This window comes from Tamandua tetradactyla, chromosome 16 (assembly GCF_023851605.1).
Source record: "Tamandua tetradactyla isolate mTamTet1 chromosome 16, mTamTet1.pri, whole genome shotgun sequence".
In the NCBI taxonomy this organism is placed as follows: Eukaryota; Metazoa; Chordata; class Mammalia; order Pilosa; family Myrmecophagidae; genus Tamandua; species Tamandua tetradactyla.
In genome coordinates this window covers 27567212-27587580 of record NC_135342.1, presented here as the reverse complement: position 1 = coordinate 27587580, position 20369 = coordinate 27567212, and the positions used below count along the sequence as shown (strand labels likewise).

Below are 20369 nucleotides of genomic sequence, written 5' to 3'. Positions count from 1 at the left end.
TGAGTCAATGTTGGTTGTTCATGCCTTTCTAGGAAGTTGTCCATTTCATCTACATTATCAAGTTTGTTAGCATAAAGTTGTTCATAGTATCCTGTCATTACCTCCTGTATTTCTGCAGGGTCAGTGGTTATGTCTCCTCTTCCATTTCTGATTTTATTTATTTGCATCCTCTCTATCCTTCTTTTTGTCAACCTTGCTAAGGGTCCATCAATCTTATTGATTTTGTCATAGAAACCATAGAACCTGGTTTCGTTGATTTTCTCAACTGTTTTCATGTTCTCAATTTCATTTATTTCTGCTCTAAGCTTCATTATTTCTTTCCTTTTGCTTACTTTGGGGTTAGTTTGCTGTTATTTCTCCAGTTCTTCCAAGTGGACAGTTAATTCCTTGATTTTTGCTCTGTCTTCTTTCTTGGTACAGGCATTTAGGGCAATAAATTTCTCTTAGCACTGCCTTATCTGCATCCCGTAAATTTTGATATGTTGTGTTTTTGTTTTCATTTGCCTCGAGATATTTACTGATTTCTCTTGTATTTTCTTCCTTGACCCACTGGTTGTTTAAGAGTGCATTGTTGAGCCTCCATATAGTTAAGAATTTTCTGGCACTCTGCCTTTTATTGATTTCCAACTTCGTTCCTTTATGATCTGAAAAAGTGTTTTGCATGATTTCAACTTTTTAAATTTATTGAGACTTGCTTTGTGGCCCAGCATATGGTCTATACTTGAGAATGATCCATGATCACTTGAGAAAAAGGTGTATCCTACTGTTGTGGGGTGTAATGTTCTGTAAATGTCTGTTAAGTCTAGCTCATTTATTGTGTTATTCAAATTCTCTGTTTCTTTATTGATCCTGTGTCTAGAAGTCCTGCCCATTGATGAGAATGGGGATTTGATGTCTCTAACTATTATGGTCGATGTGTCTATTGCTCTTTTCAGTGTTTTCAGTGTTTGCCACATGTATTTTGGAGCATTCTGGCTCAGTGCATAAATATTTATGATTGTTATGTCTTCTTGTTGCATTGTTCCTTTTATTAATACATGTGTCCTTCTTTGTCTTTCTTAACTGTTTTATATTTGAAGTCTCATTTGTTGGATATTAGTGTAGCTACTCATGCTCTTTTCTGATTGTTATTTGCATGAAATATCTTTTCCCAACCTTTCAATTTCAACCTATGTTTATCCTTGGGTCTAAGATGTGTTTCCTTTAGACAGAATATAGATTGGTCCTGGTTTTTAATCCATTCTGCCAGTCTATGTCTTTTGATTGGGGAAATTTAATCCATTAACATTTAGTATTATTACTATAAGGGCAATACTTTCTTCTACCATTTTGCCTTTTGGATTTTATATGTCATATCTAATTTTTCTTCTTTTTACCTTTACTGATAGTCTTTGTTTCTATGCTCTTCTCCACACCTCTCTCTCTTGTGTTTTCCTATCTGTCTCTAGTGCTCCCTGTAGTATTTCTTGCACAACTGGTCTCTTGGCCACAAATTCTCTCAGTGAGTTTTTGCCTGAAAATGTTTTAATTTCCCCCTCATTTTTGAAAGACAATTTTGCTGGATAGAGAATTCTTGGTTGGCAGGTTTTTCTCTTTTAGTAACTTAAATATATCATCCCACTCTCTTCTCACCACCATGGTTTCTGCTGAGAAATCTACCCATAGTCTTATTGGGCTTCCCTTGTATGTGATGGATTGCTTTATCTTACTGCTTTCAAAATTCTGCTTCTCTTTGACATCTGACATTCTGATTAGTAAGTGTCTTGGAGTACGTCTATTTGGATCTATTCTGTTTGGGGTATGCTGTGTTTCTTGGATCTGTAATTTTAAGTCTTTCATAAGAGTTGGGAAATTTTCAGTGATAATTTCCTCCATCTTCCTTTTTCCTTCTCTTCTCCTTCTGGGAAACCCACAACTCATATATTTGCATGCTTCATGTTGTCATTCAATTTCCTGAGTCTTGCTCATATTTTTCCATTTTTTCCCTATATTTTCTTTTGCTTGTTGGATTTCAGATGTCCAGTCCTCCAGTTCAGTAATTCTATCTTCTGCCTCTTGAAATCTGACATTGTAGGTCTCCATTGTTTTTTCATCTCTTGTACAGTGTCTTTCCTTCCTATAAGTTCTGTGATTTGTATTTTCAGACTTTCAATTTCTTTTTGTTCATTCCTTGCCTTATTTCTATCCTTCCTCAATTCATTAATTTGATTTTTGATGAGGTTTTCCATGTCTGTTCAAACATTCTGAATTAATTGTTTCAACTCCAATATCTCATTTGAATTGTTGGTTTGTTCCTTTGGGCCATATCTTCAATTTTCCTACTATGATTTGTTATTTTTGCTGATGTCTAGGCATTTAATTATCTTAATTAGTTTATTCTGGAGATTGTTTTCACTTTTTTTTACCTAGGATTTTCTTGCTGGATTACTTTGTTGTCTATCCGTTCTTTGACATTCAGTTCAGCTTATTCTGGACCTCTAGCTTAGGTTTTGTTTAACATATTCTGTTCTTGTTTTCTTACTTCTTGTCCTGCCTGCATGGTGCCTTCCCCCCCCCCGCCCCCCACTTTAGGAGGGTCTACTTAGGTATTATAGACCGCAGCCAGAGTTTCCCAGACCAAACTGGCCTCTCAGGAGAAAAGAGTCACCTGCATCAGTTTTCCCTGAGGGTGAGATCCAGCAGGCCGAAAGGCTTTCCTATGAAGCCTCTGGACTCTGCACTTTTCCTATCATTCCAAGTATGTGGTGCTTTTCTTCCTGTGAGTCCCACCAGCATAAGGTGAACTGGTACCTTTAACTTCAGCACTCTCCCTGCTGGGGGCATGGCTGAGATAGAGGAGAGGTTGTAGGCTGGCTTTAATAGCTTCACTTTTCTAGACCCTGAGGTCTGAATTTCTTGAGGGAGGGAAACCATCTGAGCTGGGCCCCACCCCTCTCCTGGGGAAGGCACAGGCTCTAGACAAACACTCAAATAAGCTTAATTCTGCCTATGCCTAGGGCAGTTGGAGCCTGAGAATCCCTGTAGCTGTATCTGCAGAGCAGTCAGGCTGTAGAAACACAAAAAAGAAACATCCTTTTCCAAACAGGACCCCTGTTTCTCAAGTTTGCCCATCAAGAGCTTAAGTTGTTATATTGATTTGTGTATCTCCAGTTCTTATGTGCCCCCTCCTTTCCTTCAGGGCCCAGACCCTTTCAAGTATCGTGTGCTATCTGATTATAAAAACCACTGTTTTGTTTTTTTTTTTCTTTTTCTGATAGCCCTGCCCCCTCTGTGTCGGGGCAAAAACCAGCAACCTCAGGTTTTAATGAAGGTTCATCTGAAAAATATGAGCTGGGGTCATATTTTTAGTAGCCAGAATTTGTTACTTAATTCCACAATTGAAGCTTGGTTGTGCTCAGCCCCTGCTGCTGGTAAAGTCTCTTTCTTATCCCGCTGGGAAGCAGCCTGTGGAGGAGGGGTGCAGGCCGCTGCTTGGGGAACTCACAGGTCTGGGTGGGCTCACAGCCACTCCAGTGTGTCCAGACTGGCATACTCTGTGTCCGGTCACTAACGTCACCCCAACCGTTGTTCTGTACTGTTCATGGCTATTTTAGCTGCTCTGGAGGACAAACTGAATCTCACACCTCACTAAGCTGCCATCTTGGCCCCCTGTTTTTTTCCCATGTTTTTGCCATTTACTGTTTTGAGTGTTTGAATCATTTGTTGTGTCATCTACCTTGCTTATTCTTTCTTCTGCCTCTTCAAATCTGCTGTTGCACGTCTCAGGTTTGTTTTTTATTTGGCCCACGGCATTGTTAACCTCTGTGATATCTGCAATTTTTCTATTTATTCTTTCAAATTCCTCTTTTATGCTCTTCCAGTGTCTTCTTCATTTCCTTTATGTCATTATCCTTCCCATTCATTTTATTTAGTACAGTTATTTGAACATCTTTGATTAGTTGTGCCAAATCTGTGTCTCCTGGGTGTTTTAATTTGGTCATTAGGCTGGGCTATATCTGTTTGTATCATGATATGGTTAGTGATCTTCCCTTGTCTTTGCTGCATCTAAATATCTTGATTGGGTTACTGTGGAAGTTGTTTTCCATCAATAATCTAAAACTTTGTATTTGAGGGATGATGTGGAGCAGGACAAAGGCACAGGACAGGGCACAATAGCGCACTGATACCTGGTTGCAGGTCAGGTATAGGTGTAGGTTGGGAATGCTAAGTCGGTGCCTGTGCAGGTGGATTCCCAGTGGTGGGGAGGATGTGGCTCTACCAGAATGTGGGTCTGGGGGATGGAGCTGTGGTGTGTGCTGTGTAACGTATGTGCAGAGCTCAGGACCATGGGTCAATGTTGCACCTACCTGGGCTGTGGGCCGATGTGACCCAGCTGCACACACAGGTCAATGCTTGCCCAGAACTGGGGGGTGTGACTGGCAGGGCCATAAAGTGATGTACATCTGGGCGGACCTCTGGGGGGTAGGGTGGGTTTGCATGACTGTATGAGCTGGGGGTGGGTGTAGCCTGGGTATGGGGATAAGTGCCAGCGGCCTTTATGCACTGTTGACCACCTGCAAGGGGTAGGGACTGAGAGGTAGGGTTTGGGAGGGGCAGAGCATGTCTGCAGTTTTGTTGGATAAGGTGTGTTGGGCTAGAGCAGGTGGGTGTGCTCTTGGGGTGGGAGTGTGTGGTGGGTATGCAAGTGAGGGGTTGGCAGGGCATAGGGAAGCACATTCAAGAACATAGCTTGGCTTACTCCCTAGTCCCTGTCTCCCCGTCTGTGTACTCCTGAGGGCTCTGGCCTTCCACATTAGGCTGTTTGCATTGGCCAGACAGTCTCTGGTTCTCTGCTTCTCAGTTCCTCCGCTTTTGCAGCCAGCAACACCGTATATGATACAGAAGATTATTCCAGGTCACTTACACCCTAGAATCGCCATCTCAGTTGCCCTCCCGTCATTTCTCTAGCTGTTCCTTGGAGCACGGTTGAACTTGAGCTATCCTATTCCACTGTCTTCCTGGAACTCCTGCATAAAATCCTTTTTTTAAAAAAATATTTTTAAAAAACTCTTCACTCACATATATTCCATACATGATGTATTCCATAGTTATGTATTCATCATCATGATCATTTATTTTGAACATTTGCATCACTCCAGAAAAAAAAGAAAGAAAGAAAAAACTCATACATACCATACCTCTCACCTCTCCCTCTCATTGACCACAGGTATGATATCCTTTTTTTATAGGAGGTTGTTGTATTTCCAGGACCTTAGAATACCTCCATGTTGGAGAATGTCTGTGTTCTTCTCCTATCAGACCTCTTTTACTCTGAATTACATTAGTTAATATATAAAGCTGTTGTCATTTGCCTGAGGTATAGAAAAAGCATATTCTTAATAAGAGGAATATAGAGGTCCTGGTTGATTAAACTGGACAGAAAATCCTAAGAGAATGGTAAGAGAAAAGAAGTAGTTGTGCTTCTACAGAAAGAACGGAGAACAGTATGGACCTAACTGAAGACAAGTGGACAGAGTCTATCAGTTATGGACCCAAGTAAGGAAAAAACATGGCTGTACATAGAAGGGGGCAGGAATGGAGGCTTTTCTTATGTGAAGTATGCATTGGAAGGAAGAAATTTAAAGGTGCACAATCTGTTCTTTGCTTTTCAATTTTGTACTGACCTGGATTGGAAGCAACTTTATTTTTCAACAGATTGAAAGCTGTTATGGGGAATACAGTATCCCCAAAATGCTAATTTATGCAGTTATAAAATAATCTCGAAGGACATCCATACATCAGCATGGCTCTGTTACTGAAATAATCACTGTATTTAGAAGCCTGATTATAGGCTTGACAACCAAGTTCGTGTTCTCTAAGACGTCTTCCTTAACTAAGCCAGTGAGTTTTGATCTTTTTTCCCTGACTTTTTGTACTAATAGTCTATATGACATCAGCTAGTCCTTAATTATATACTATACTGAATCACTGTTTTATCTTTATCTTTAGAGTTAAGAAAAGGGACAAGAAACTGTCTCTCAGACTTCTTTTTTCCTCTAAGTGTGAGGTACAGAAGGTTCTCATTAGACATTGAAATACTGGCTGATTATTGTGGGATGAACATGGAAAGGATTATCTCACTTTTCTTCTTTTTGAGATAATCATAAAAATTAGTTTTCTTTCTGCCTTACCTTAGTGAATACCTTCTCCTTAAAGTATCATGTCTTTGCTCTGTAGATATTATTTTTCTCTCAGTGATGAGAAAAGGTACCCTCCAGTGTCTTCTAGACACTCAGTAAAAAAGAAAACACAGTAATTTTTCTCTGGACTCTGAAAAAATCTTAAAAGTTTTTGGGGGCTATTAGTGAAAAAAATATTTGGAGAAGATTAATCTGGCATTAATCAACAAAATGCTGTCATTGTTCTCGACTCTAGATGTAACAGTAAGAAGAAAAAAATCAATAAACATTAATCCCTGCCCTCATGAAGCTTTCAGTCTTATGAATGTAGTGTGGGATGGCCTGGAGGCTTTAAATAGTGGAGAGTAACTGTAATTATGATTAATCACCTATTCCCCATTCCTAATCTTCTTGGCATTTATCTTTATCTGTATCTTGATGCCCTCCCTAAATTTTACTTGTTTTCTATTACTTCCTTTCTATCACCAATATATATATATACCTTCCTCTATCAGCTGTCTTCATTCTTTGTGCTTTCTTTGTATTTTGTTCATATTATATCGCCATATTTGAGAAATATCATAACCATGTACTATTCCTTCCTCCTTCCCCTGAGTTAAATTCTACAATTTCTTCTATAACAGTTTTCTTTCTTCCTAGCTAAGGAAAAAAAGGAGACATTTGCTTTCTTGATATTTTTCAGACTGGGAGTCTTGGTGTGAAATCAAAGAATTGTCTTCAAAATGGTACAATGATGAAGAAGAAATATCCCAGGAGATGGTAATGGAAAGGTTTACAATTCATGGCCTTGAGTGCTCCAGTTTCAGAGAAGTCTGGAAATATGAGCGTGAATTTAAGAGACATCAGGGAAATCAGGAGAGGCAAGTGACAACTCTAAAGGAAATTTCTACTGGGAAAAGAGACAGTGAATATAGTAATTCTGTGAGAGACATCCACCCAAAGTCACTTTTAACACAACAGAGCATTCACACAGAAGAGCAAGTACCTAAATTTGATATTTATGAAAAAATTTCCCCCCCTAATTCAGTTATAATTGAACATACAAGACTCCATGCTGAGAAGAAATCTTTGATAGATAATGAATGCGAAGATGATTTCAACCAAAGTAGACATCTTGCTAAAGATATAGGAATTCCTACTGGTGAGAAACTTTATGAAAGTAATGATTTTTCAGATCTCTTAAGTTTCCATTCATTAATTACTCAGCATCAAACAGCTCATTTTGGAAAATTACCCCTTGGATACAATGAATGCAGTGATGCTTTTAGCTGTTACACATTCTTTACTCAACCTCAAAGAATTCACAATGAAGAGAAATCATATACATGCAATGACTGTGGAAAAACTTTCAGCCATGACTTCTTTCTCATTGACCATCAGAGAACTCATATTGGAGAGAAACCTTATGAATGTAAGGAATGTAACAAAGCTTTCAGACAGAGTGCACATCTTGTTCAACATCAGAGAATCCACACTGGAGAGAAACCTTTTACATGCAGTGAATGTGGGAAGGCCTTTAGCCGTTATGCCTTCCTTGTTGAACATCAGAGAATTCACACAGGAGAGAAACCGTATGAATGTAAGGAATGTAACAAGGCCTTTCGTCAAAGTGCACACCTTAATCAACATCAGAGAATTCACACTGGAGAAAAACCTTACAAATGTAATCAATGTGGAAAAGCCTTTAGCAGACGCATAGCCCTTACTCTTCATCAAAGAATTCATACAGGAGAGAAACCCTTCAGATGTAATGAATGTGGGAAGACCTTTGGCTACCGCTCACACCTTAATCAACATCAGAGAATTCATACTGGAGAAAAACCCTATGAGTGCATCAGATGTGGGAAGTTTTTTAGGACTGACTCCCAACTTAATCGACATCATAGAATTCATACTGGAGAGAGACCATTTGAGTGTAGTAAATGTGGAAAAGCTTTCAGTGATGCTTTGGTTTTAATTCACCATAAGAGAAGTCATGCAGGAGAGAAACCTTATGAATGTAACAAATGTGGGAAGGCGTTCAGCTGTGGCTCATACCTTAATCAACATCAGAGAATTCACACTGGAGAGAAACCCTATGAATGTAATGAATGTGGGAAAGCTTTCCATCAGATCTTGTCCCTTAGGCTACACCAGAGGATTCATGCTAGAGAAAAACCCTATAAGTGTGATGAATGTGGAAATAATTTTAGCTGTGCCTCAGCCTTTAGACAACATCAGAGAATTCATAACAGAGAAACTCTCTGATTATAACAAATATAGGAAAGAAAATATTTAATCACCACTCAGTCCTTATTGAATATCAGTGAATTTGGCTGGTAATTTGATGAATGTATTATATATGGAAAAGCCTTCAGTCCATGAGCATCCCTTATTTGAAAAGCCTGTGTAGTAGACATCTGTTACTTTTTGATCTGTTCTATACCCCATTTGAGACTTAACCCACCTCCACTATGTATGATTCTGATGAAGCTGTTAATCAGGGAGACCTAATAAGGGTCTGGTAAATTTGTCTGTCTAGGCAAAAGAGTCCTTTGGGATATTTAATGGGCACTAAGAGTGGGGTTCTTTTCTTCTTCTAGAATTGCTTACTTTGAAGATTAAGTGAGGTTAAAAATTTACCAGTACCTTTTTTTGCCACCACATGAAGAAAGCCTCCCCCGAAACAAAACCAACACAAAGGAAAATGGAAATGAGAAGCCAAAGCCTGATAATGATGTTTGAGCTGGATCCATCATGACTGAGGTCTACACCATCCTTTACCTTTTTATCAGCCAATAAATTCCCCTTTTTTGCTTAATTTGAATTGAATTTTTTTTGCCTCTTGTAATTAGAGTCTTGACTGTTTGCTGTACATATGAGAAAACTTTAATTTTTTATATGACCTAATTATTTATCCTGAAAAGAAACCTTATGATATAACAAGTACATGGGAGTTGAATGTCCTCATAAAGCCAAAACGATATTGCATGTTTATTGATAAAAATTAATTTCATATTTGTTAGTTCTTTTCACAATAAGGACAAATTTTTGAAAACTGATCCAGTAAAAATCCTTTACAGGCTTTCCTTTAAGGAGTTAAAATCATTTGAGGTAGCACCTTACCATAGGACTTTAAAGAAAATGGCAACATAGAATAATGGATCCATCGGTTTAATGAGTGGCTTTTCTTCATTTTAAAGGAATTATCTTATTTTCTGCTTTCAGTAAGAGTTTGAACATATTGTCTAGCAGACTCTAGTAAGATAGAATTGTAAATGAGGTATTCTTTTATGTGTTGTCTGAAAACTTGATTTAAGAAATTTGTAGATGACTTCTTTGGAACTAGAGTTATCAGACAAAGACATTTCTGGCAGACAGAAAGGTTCAACCATTTTCAACTAATTGTAAAAGTAAGGAAGTTGGAGCCTAAACTTTTTAGAAAATAAATAATTGCCATTTTTCAGAGTAATGAAAACTGTGAGGGTATGTAGACAATATATGCCTCTATTATATGAATAGATATAGTGGGGTATGATTTGGTATTATGGAAACTTAGTTGAACAGTTAAAACCAGTTAGAATCTTAGGCATTGTCTAGATAGCATCTATAAAAGCATCAGAATAAATGAATTAGGACAGAATGAAGGATTTAGATATGTGCATGGTGCAAAACAATATCAAATACTTACATAATTTATTTAAGTCAATTTAAACTAATAAAAATCTGCAAATTACTTTTCTCAATTTTTTTTTTTGCATGGGCAGGCACTGTGAAACGAACCCAGGTCTCTGGCATGGCAGGCAAGGACTGTGCCTGCTGAGCCACCGTGGCCCAACCCTTTTCTCAAATTTTGATAAAACAAATTTCCTTTACAAAAACGTAAGGTAGGTTCAGTATAACTGATATTTATCAATACTTCAGACTTTGAATAGAAATATAATGATTATACTGCCAAACTTAATATTTATGTATCTAAAATATGTTTGCATCATAAGCTTAGTTATGTCATCATTTCTCTATTTTTCTTACATTTCCTGGATGTATAGAAATACCTATTTTAATACTTTCTAATAACATATTTCAGAAAGCTTCTTGAATGAGGTATAGCACCTGGTTTCTTCCTCCAAGTTGGCATAAACCCAAGCCACTGGTCAATTCTGTTTTTATAGTTAAGCTTCCCTATAACATTGATAATCTTTTATACTCATGCCTTTAGCAAAGCTATTTATATTTTGCAATCTAACATCTCCCTTCATATTGAGATACCAAATTTTGTTTATACAAACCATTGTCTTACTATGATTTAGTGACCTGATCGTTTAGCAATATTGAAAACTTAGTTTTCTTAGTATCTTCGAGTTAGTAGGACCATCTAGAAATTTCCTGTCCTAATAAATAATGGTTTGAGTTTGTGTATTTAATTCTTTAAGACATTTACTAATTCATTTAGAGCACAACATGGAAATCCTTTTCACTTGATTTTTGGGTGTGATCAATGTTGATTTGGACTCCTTTTTTAAAAGCTGTTATGCTTGAACACATCTTTCTGCCTTGGTACAGTTAATGCAGATTTTGCTTGTCATATGTGTTTCCTTTGTTCATTATTAGTTAAGCAGAAGATGTGTGTTTGTTCAATAAAAGTGCTTTGTTTGTTTTTTTGCCAGATTTTTAGATTATGTGGCCAGGGAGGGCCTCTTTTGAACGTTTGAGAGAAGACCTGTAAGAAATGAGGGATGTATCTACTTACCTATCAGTCTAGATCTTATCTATCCATTTGTCCCTTTGCCCATTATATATGTGCACACACAGGCACACTCAATTACATATGTGTGTCTTATATAACTAATGTAAAGGAAATCCACACACATATATATTTACACTTTGTACTTACTAAATTCATTCTATTATGCCTATGTATTTGTGTATTTTTTAAAAACATTTGTCTTTTGAGACTTATGAATTCATAGTCTTTTGCAGTCTTAACAACTTTCAACTAATTATAATGTATATATTTTTGGTGCTTAAATTGTCAGAACTTAGCCAGTAGGGACTAGTTCCTTTGACCTTTCAGCACTGGCCTTGACATCTTTTCAAGCATCCTTATTTTCTGATAATAATAGAATGATAATAACATCCAGACATATCCTGAATGTTTTCTGCCCAAAGTCATAAAGTTCGCTATCTTCCAAGGAATTTAGGAAGGGAGAAAACAAGAATATATATTTGAAAGATAATATGAAGTCAGAAATAAGAATTTCCCCTTTAAGAAAGGAAATATTTTTTCTCAGTAAAATGCCTTGTTAGCTAGATTTAGAGGCTAAGAATAAGTCTATATTAATATTGCATTTTCCGTATATGCTATATTTTCAGTTTTCCATAATTCTTGGTTCCCCAGGAGAAAGAGATGGCCCAACTTCACAGTAGAGCTCACCTTAATAAGAAGTATACATTAATTATCCTTTTTAACTTGAATTTGTTTCAGGATTTTTGAAACATTATTTCAACAGTTAATCTAGTATAAACAATTACCATTTGAAAATTAATGATACTTTAAAATTGTCTAAATTGATGTAAATGAATCCAATGGAAATGTCAGCTTCTTCAGGTGCATTACAGTTCTACTTGTTCTCTTCCTCCTACAAAAGGTTTTCTTTCTTCCTAAAGTTATTTTAGACAGATTTTCCTGAGCAACCACAGTACAAGACTTCATGTGGTTTATTCTTTTTTATGGAGTCATGGTCCCTTTTAGTAGACTACATTTGGATGTTAGAACTAACTCATTAGTTTAGGGTAAAATTGCTGCTGTTATAATTAGGCCTCTTTTCATATTTCCTTTTTAGAACATGGTTTCCTATTGATGTCTAGTTCCTGCTTAGGTTATATATGAAGTTGCTGTATCCTACTAAGGCTTTCTACTTTATTCACAAGTTCAAGAGAGGGAGACAATAGATAAAATGATGGAGGAAAGTAAATTCGTTGAAGGCAGGAAAGGGAACTTCAATGACAAGTAAAGAAATCACCTTCCTGGTCTGCTTTCTTCAAGCATTTGCATGACAATTCCTCATATCCTTCTAGGAAGAGCAGTGAAAGTATCTGCTCTTTTGTGGGGCACGCATGGGCTTTGGAGTCAGACAGATTTTGTGTGGATGTCAGCTGTTTTACTTAAGAAACTTGAAAAATTCATTTTAACTTATTCAGCCTTAGTCATTTGTAAACATTTTTTAATTAATTTAAGTATTTTCAGATTTTGCCCTCCAAGCTAGAACTCACCCCCTCCCCTCCCTTCATCACCTGGTAACCTCTAATCTACTTTGTCTCTATAGATTTTCTATTTCTAGATGTTTCATATATGTGAAATTATATAGTATTTGTCCTTAGCGTGCCTTGCTTATTTCACTCATCGTGTTTTCAAGTTTCTTCCATATTGCAGCATGTCTCAGAACTTCATTCCTTCTTAGATTTAATTATATTCTATATGTGGGAAGGCTTATAATTACAAATTCAGTCTCTCTCATATATATATAAATATATTCAGGTTATCTATTTCATCTTGTATGAGTGTTGATAGTCTGTGTCTTTCAAGGAATTGTTCCATTTCACCTATGTTACTGAATTTATTGGCATAAATTCCCTTATTATCCATTAAAATCTGGATTATCTGTAGTGATGTCACCCTTTCCATTCCTGATGTTGGTAATTTATAATCTATTCCTATATCCGTTCTCTCTCTCTCTTTCTATTATCAGCCTGGCAAGAGGTTTATCTATTTTACTGATCTTCTCTGAGCACTAGCTTTTGGTTTCATAGATTTTCTCTTTATTGCTTTTTTGTTTTCTATTTCATTAATTCCTACTTAGATTGTTATTTCCTAAATTCTGCTTACTTTGTGTTTAATTTTTTCTTTTTCTGATTTTTTAAGGTGGGAAGCTGAAGTCATTGATTTAGGACCTGTATTCTTTATAGCAGAGGCATTTTAGTCCTATAAATTTCCCAATTATTACTGCTTTAAGTACATCCTGCAAATTGTAATATGTTGTGTTTTCATTTTTATTTATTTAAAAACATGTAATCCTCTTTTGATTTCTAGTCTAAACCAAGGATTATTTAGGAATATGTTATTTAATTTACACATATTTGGAGATTTTGTAGATATGTTTGTTATACATTTGTAGTTTAATTCCATTGTGGTCAGAGGACATATTTGTATTATTTGAATACTTTTATATTTTTCTAGACTGATTTTGTGCCCTAGAATACATTTTATCTTAGAAAATGTTACATGTACAATTATCTTGTTGGCTGGAAACTTGGTTGATAGTGTTGGTGAAGTTTACTATTTCTGTCTACTCGTTTGATCAATCACTGAGAGAGAGGTTTTGAATACCCTGGCTATCATTGTGAGTTTTTCTGTTTCTCTTATTGGTTCTATTGGCTTTTGTTTTGTGTATTTTCAGGCTTTTATTAGGTGAATAAATGCTCAGGATTGAACATTGAATCATGATGTTCTCTTGAATAACTGATCCCCCTATTATTATGAACTTACATTCTTTGTCCCTGTAATATCCCTTGCTCCCAAATCTACTTTGTCTAATATCTATTTGTTTTAGTTTGCTAAAGCTGTGGGAATGCAATATACCAAAAACAAAACAGTTTTTAAACAGGAAAATTTATTAAGTTAAAAGTTTTCAGTCCTAAGGCTGTGAAAATATCCAAATTAAGGCATCAACAAAGGGTTACCTTCACTCAAGAAAGGCTGATGCTATCCAGAACACCTCAGTAAGCTGGGAAGGCAAGTGACTTCTGGACATCTCTGTCAGCTGGGAAGCCACATGGCAACATCTTTCTCTCTAGGCCTCTTCAGTGGCATTCCCAGGGGCATTTTCTTTCATCTTCAGAAGTCTCTGGCTGTGTGGCTCTGTCGGCACTGAAGCTTTTTCTAAAATGCTCCCACTTAACGGGCTGCAGTAAGCAACCCCATCTTGAATGTGTGGAGGCACAGCTTCATGGAAACCATCTAATCAAAAGGTCCCATCCACAATTGGGTGGATCATATGTCCATGGAAACAATAAAAAAGATCCCATCCCCTAGCAATATTGAATGAGTAATAAAGAACTTGGCTTTTCTGGGGTACACAACCATTTTAAACTGGTATACACCCCAAACTTACTTCTTTCCAATGCATTTTTCTTCACCTACCATACAGTCCATCCAAGGTGTAAAATCAGTGACATTCAATTAAATCACAGAGCCATGCTTGCATTGCCATAATAAATTTTTTAGAACATTTTCATAGCTGTGAAAAGAAAAAACCCCTTCCCTTTATAACCCCCTATTACTGAAACTTAGCTTTGGTATGTTACCTTTGTACATTTGATGAGAGAACATTAAGATATAATTGTTAACTGTAGTCCATAGTTTGTATTAGGTACATTTTACCCCACATACCACCCTTTTGTTAACACCTTGTGGTTATGACATACATTTGTTCTAATTAATGGAAGAGCATTCTTGAATTTGTACTAATAACCACTATCATCCACAACAGGGTTCACTGGGTTATGTCCCTTATTTCATCCTCTAGCTTTCCTTCTAGTGATATACATGACCCTAAATTTACCTTTTGAACCTCAATCACACACACTGTTCAGGGTTGTTATTTACACACACGATGATGTAGTATCACCGCCTCCATCAATTTCAAAACATTTACAATCAACCTTATTTAAAACTTCTGCACAAATTGAGCATTAGTTCTCCATTTATAGTCTCATTCTATCTTCTAGTAACCTATATTCTAGGTAATAATTTCACGAGTTAGCTCATTATATTTAATTCGTATTAATGAAATCATACCACATTTGTCCTTTTGTGTCTGGCTTATTTCACTCAACATAATGTTCTCCAGGTTCATCCATGTTGTAACAAGCACCAAAACTTCATTCTTTCTTATAGCTGAATAATTTTCCATCATATGTATATACCATATTTTATTCATCCATTCATCACTTGATGGAAACTTGGGTTGCTTCCATCTTTTGGCAATTGTGAATAACGCCACTATGAACAACAGTGTGCAAATATCTGTTCATATCCCTGCTTTCAATTCTTCTAGGTATACACCTAGTAATGAGATTGCCAGTTCTATAGCTTCCTGAGGACTGCCAAACTGTTTTCCACCACAGCTGTATCATTTTACATTCCCACCAGCAGTGAATAAGTGTTTCTATTTCTCCACATCCTCTCCAACCTTTGTAATTTTCTGTTTGTTTAAGTGTTCATTCTAGTAGGTGTGAAATCATTTGCATTTCTCTAATAACTAGTGAAGTTGAACATATTTTCATGTGCTTTTTAGCCATTTGCATTTCCTCTTTGGCAAAATGTCTATTCGTGTCTTCTGACCATTTTTTAAGTGGGCTGTTTGTCTTTTATTGTGTTGTAGGATTTCTTTATATATTCTAGATGTTAAACTTTATCAGATGTGTGTTTTCCAGATATTTTCTCCCATTGAATAGGCTGCCTTTTCACCTTCTTGACAAAGTCCTTTGAAGTACAGAAGTATTCAGTTTTCAGGAGGTTCCATTTATCAGTGTTTTTCTTTCATTGCTGTGCTTTGCGTGTAAGCTCTAAGAAATTATTGCCCAACACAAGATTTTGAAGATGCTTCCTTACATTTTCTTTTGGGCATTTTATGGTCCTGCATCTTGTATTTAGGTATTTTGCTCCCTTTTGAGTTAATTTTTTCATATATTATGAGATAGGGATCTTCTTTCATTCTTTCACATATGTATATCCACTTCTCCAGCACCATTTGTTCAAGAGACTGTTCTGTGCCAATTAAGTGGACTTAACATCTTTGTCAAAAACCAGTGGACCATAGATGTGAGGGTCTATTTCTGAACTCTCAGTGTGATTCTGTTGATCAATATGTCTGCCTCTATGCCAGTACCATGCTGTTTTTTAAAATTGTTATTAATAAAACCAGTCAACATACAATATGAACATTCTTTTTTTCATCACATAGTTGTATATTCATCATCATGGTCATTTCTTAGAACATTTGCATCAATTCAGAAAAAGAAATAAAACGAAAACAGAAAAAATTCATACATACCATACCTCTTACCCCTCCATTTCATTGATCACTAGCATTTCAATCTACTAGATTTATTTTAACATTTGTTCCCCATATTTATTTATTTTTAATCCATATGTTTTACTCGTCTGTCCATAAGGTAGATAAAAGAAGCATCAGACACAAAGTTTTCCTCCCACTCCATTCTTCTCTTTTAGGTTATTTTTAGCAATTTGAGGTCTCTTTCACTTCCAAATAATGTTTATAACTAGCTGTTCCAAGTCTTCAAGATAGGTTGTTGAAATATTGATTGGTATTGCTAGAATTGACATCATTTTTAGGTGAATTATAGGTTTTATTATTTTTTAATTTTTTATTAATAAAACCAGTCAACATACAATATGAACATTCTTTTTTCTTCTTTTTTTAATCACATAGTTGGATATTCATCATCATGAAATAAAAAGAAAATAGAAAAAAATTCATAATACCATACCCCTTACCCCTCCCTTTCATTGATCACTAGCATTTTCAAGCTACTAAATTTAATTTAACATTTTTTCCCTATTATTTATTTTAAATCCATATGTCTTACTCATCTGTCCATAAGGTAGATAAAAGAAGCATCAGACACAAGGTTTTCCTCCCACTCCATTCTTGTCTTTTAGGTTATTTTTAGCACAATTTTTTTCACAATCACACAGTCACATTGTCAAAGCTATATCATTATACTATCATCTTCAAGAAACGCGGCTACTGGAACACAGCTCTACATTTTCAGGCAGTTCCCTTCAGCCTCTCTGTTACACCTTAACTAAAAAGGTTATATCTATTTAATGCATAAAAATAACCTCCAGAATAACATCTTGACCCTATTTGGGATGTCTCAGCCATTGACACTTTATTTTGTCTCATTTCTCTCTTCCCGCTTTTGGTCAAGAAGTTTTCTCAGTCCCTTGGTGCTGAGTCCCAGCTCATTCTAGGATTTCCATTCCACATTGCCAGGAAGGTCCACACCCCTGAGAGTCATGTCCCACGTAGAGAGGGGTAGGTCAGTGAGCTTGCTTGTCATGTTGGCTGAGAGAGAGAGGCCACATCTGAGCAACAGTATAGGTTCACTTGGGGGTGATTCTTACTCCTAATTTGAAGTAGGCTAGCCTATCCTTTGTGGGGTTAAGTTTCATATGAAGAAACCCCAAGATCGGGGACTCTGCCTATTGCTTTGGTTGTCCCCACTGCTTGTGAGAATATCAAGAATTCTCCACTATGGGAAATTGAATTTTCCCCCTTTCTCACCATTCCCCCAAGGGGACTTTGCAAATACTTTTTATTCACTGTTCAAATCCTTCTGGGATTTATTGAGGCATTGCTCTGGACAAGCCTACAAAATCTCATGGCCTACTTAAGTTTCCATGTACTTATGGTATTCAATTAAGCTGTCCACATAAGTCATATTAGGAAATGCACTAGTCAAAATATAAATTTGTACCAAAATAAGTATTTTTTTTGCTTTAGTTTCACACATAAGTTAAAATTTTTAAATATTAATTACCACCTATTTTCAACAGCCTAAATTATTGACATTCTTTTGTTCTTCCTCCTGTAAAACATTTTTAAATTTGCACATTTAGTCACTATCATTATACACTCTAGGCATTCCTAGATTATACCATCTCAATCTTTATTGTCTATCTTTCTTTCTGATTTCATTTATGCCCCCAGCCCTCTTCCCTCTATCACTCTCACATTCAGCTTCATTCAGTTCTAACATTATTGTATTACAGTTAGGTAGTATTGTGCTATCCATTTCTGAACTTTTAAATCAGTCCCGTTGCACAATCTGTATCCCTTCATTTCCAATTACCCAATATCTACCCTATCTCTCTCTCCTGATGACCTCTGTTCTTAACTGAAATTACCTAAGTTAATTCAGTAATGTTAGTTCATATCAGTGAGAGCATGCAGTAATTGTCCTTATGTTTCTGGCAAATCTCAGTCAGCATAATATCTTTAAGGTCCATCCATGTTGTTACATACTTCATAACTTTATTCTGTCTTACAGCTGCATAATATTCTATATATGTATATACCACAGCTTGTTTAGCCCCTCGTCTGTTGATGGACATTTGGGCTGTTTCCATCTCTTTGCAATTGTAAATTGTGCTGCTGTAAACACTGGTGTGCAAATGTCCATTTGTGTCTTTGCCCTCATGTCCTCTGAGTAGATACCTAGCAATGGTATTGCTGACTCATATGGCAATTCTATACATAGCTTCCTGAGGACCCGCCAGACTGCCTTCCACAGCAGTTGTGCCATTTTACATTCCCACCAACAGTGGGTAAGTGTGCCTCTTTTTCCACATCCTCTCCGGCACTGTCATTTTCTGTTTTATTGATAATGGCCGTTCTGGTGGGTGTGAGATGATATTTCATTGTGCTTTTGATTTGCATTTCCCTAATAGCCAGGGAAGTTGAGCATCTCTTCATGTGCGTTTTGGCCATTTGTATTTCCACTTCTGAGAAGTGTCTGTTCAAGTCTTTTGCCCATTTTGTAATTGGGTTGACTGTCTTTTTGTTTTGAGTTGAACAATCTCTTTATGTATTCTGGATACTAGATCTTTATCTGATATATCTGTTGGAAACACTTCAAAGGATAGGAGTAGAAGGGAACTTCCTCAACATGATAAAGGGAATATATGAAAAACCCACAGCTAACATCATCCTCAAAGGGGAAGAACTGAAAACTTTCCCCCTAAGATCAGGAACAAGACAAGGCTGTCCACTGTCACCACTGTTATTCAACATTGTGTTGGAAGTTCTAGCCAGAGCAATTAGATGAGAAAAAGAAATACAAAGCATCAAAATTGGAAAGGAAGAAGTAAAACTCTCACTGTTTGCAGACGATATGATACTGTATGTCGAAAACCCCCAAAAATCCACAGCAAAACTACTAGAGCTAATAAATGAGTATAGCAAAGTGCAAGTTACAAGATCAACACTCAAAAATCTGTAGTGTTTCTATACACTGGTAATGAACAATCTGAAGGGGAAATCATAAAAAAAAATCTGTTTATAATTGCAACCAGAAGAATAAAATATTTAGGAATAAATTTAACTAAAGATACAAAAGACCTATACAGAGAAAACTATAAGAAATTGTTAAAAGAAATCACAGAATATGTAAATAAATGGAAGGGCATACCATGTTCATGGATTGGAAGACTAAATATAGTTAAGATGTCAATTCTACCTAAATTGATTTACAGATTCAATGCCATATAAATCCCAAAAACTTAATTTTCAGAAATTGAAAAACCAATAACCAAATATGTCTGGAAGGGTAGGGTTCCCTGAATAGCTAAAAGTATCCTGAGAAAGAGAAATGAAGTTGGAGGTCTCATGCTACCTGACTTTAAGGTGTATTATGAAGCTACAGTGGTTAGATGGCATGGTACTGGCATAAAGAGAGATATACTGACCAATGGAATCGAATAGTGTTCATATATAGGCCCTCTCATCTATGGACAGTTGTTCAGATATAGGCCCTCTCATCTATGGACAACTGATCTTTGATAAGGCAATCAAGCCAATTCATTTGGGACAGAACAGTCTCTTCCATAAATGGTGCCTAGAAAACTGGATATCCACATGCAAAAGAATGAAAGAGGATCCATATTTCACACCCTACACAAAAATTAACTCAAAATGGATCAAAGACCTAAATTAGATCTAAAACCAAAAACTGTTAGAAGAAAATGTAGGGAAATATCTTATAAAACTTATAATAGTAGGTGGTTTCCTAGACCTTACACCCAAAGCATAAGCATTGAAGAAAGGAAGAAAGAAATGGGAACTCCTCAAAATTAAACACTTTTGTGCATAAAAGAACTTTGTCAAGAAAGTAAAAAGACAGCCTACACAATGGGAGACAATATTTAGTACCATGCTGTTTTGACCACTGTAGTTTTGTAATACAAGCTTTATTTTAATTAGCATTATCCTGGTATATCTTTTCCCAACCTTTTACTTTTAACTTATTTGTACCTTTATATTTAAACAGGGTTTCTCATAGATAGCATACAGTTGGGTGTTGCTTTTAAAATTCAACCTGAAATTCTCTGCTGTTTAATTGAGA

At 36.2% G+C, this 20369-nt stretch overlaps 1 protein-coding gene across 3 annotated transcripts in view; it reads left to right on the top strand.

Annotated features, from left to right (window-relative positions):
• The window catches only part of ZNF527 (zinc finger protein 527), a 96071-nt gene extending 87316 nt beyond the window's left edge, over positions 1-8755 (top strand). For all 3 annotated transcript variants that reach the window (XM_077133423.1, XM_077133422.1, XM_077133421.1), the window contains exon 5: positions 6862-8755. In XM_077133423.1, the coding sequence (XP_076989538.1) occupies positions 6862-8426 (1565 nt within the window). In that variant the 3' untranslated portion in view covers positions 8427-8755. The remainder of the gene's footprint in view (positions 1-6861) is intronic.
• The last annotated feature ends 11614 nt before the right edge of the window (positions 8756-20369 follow it).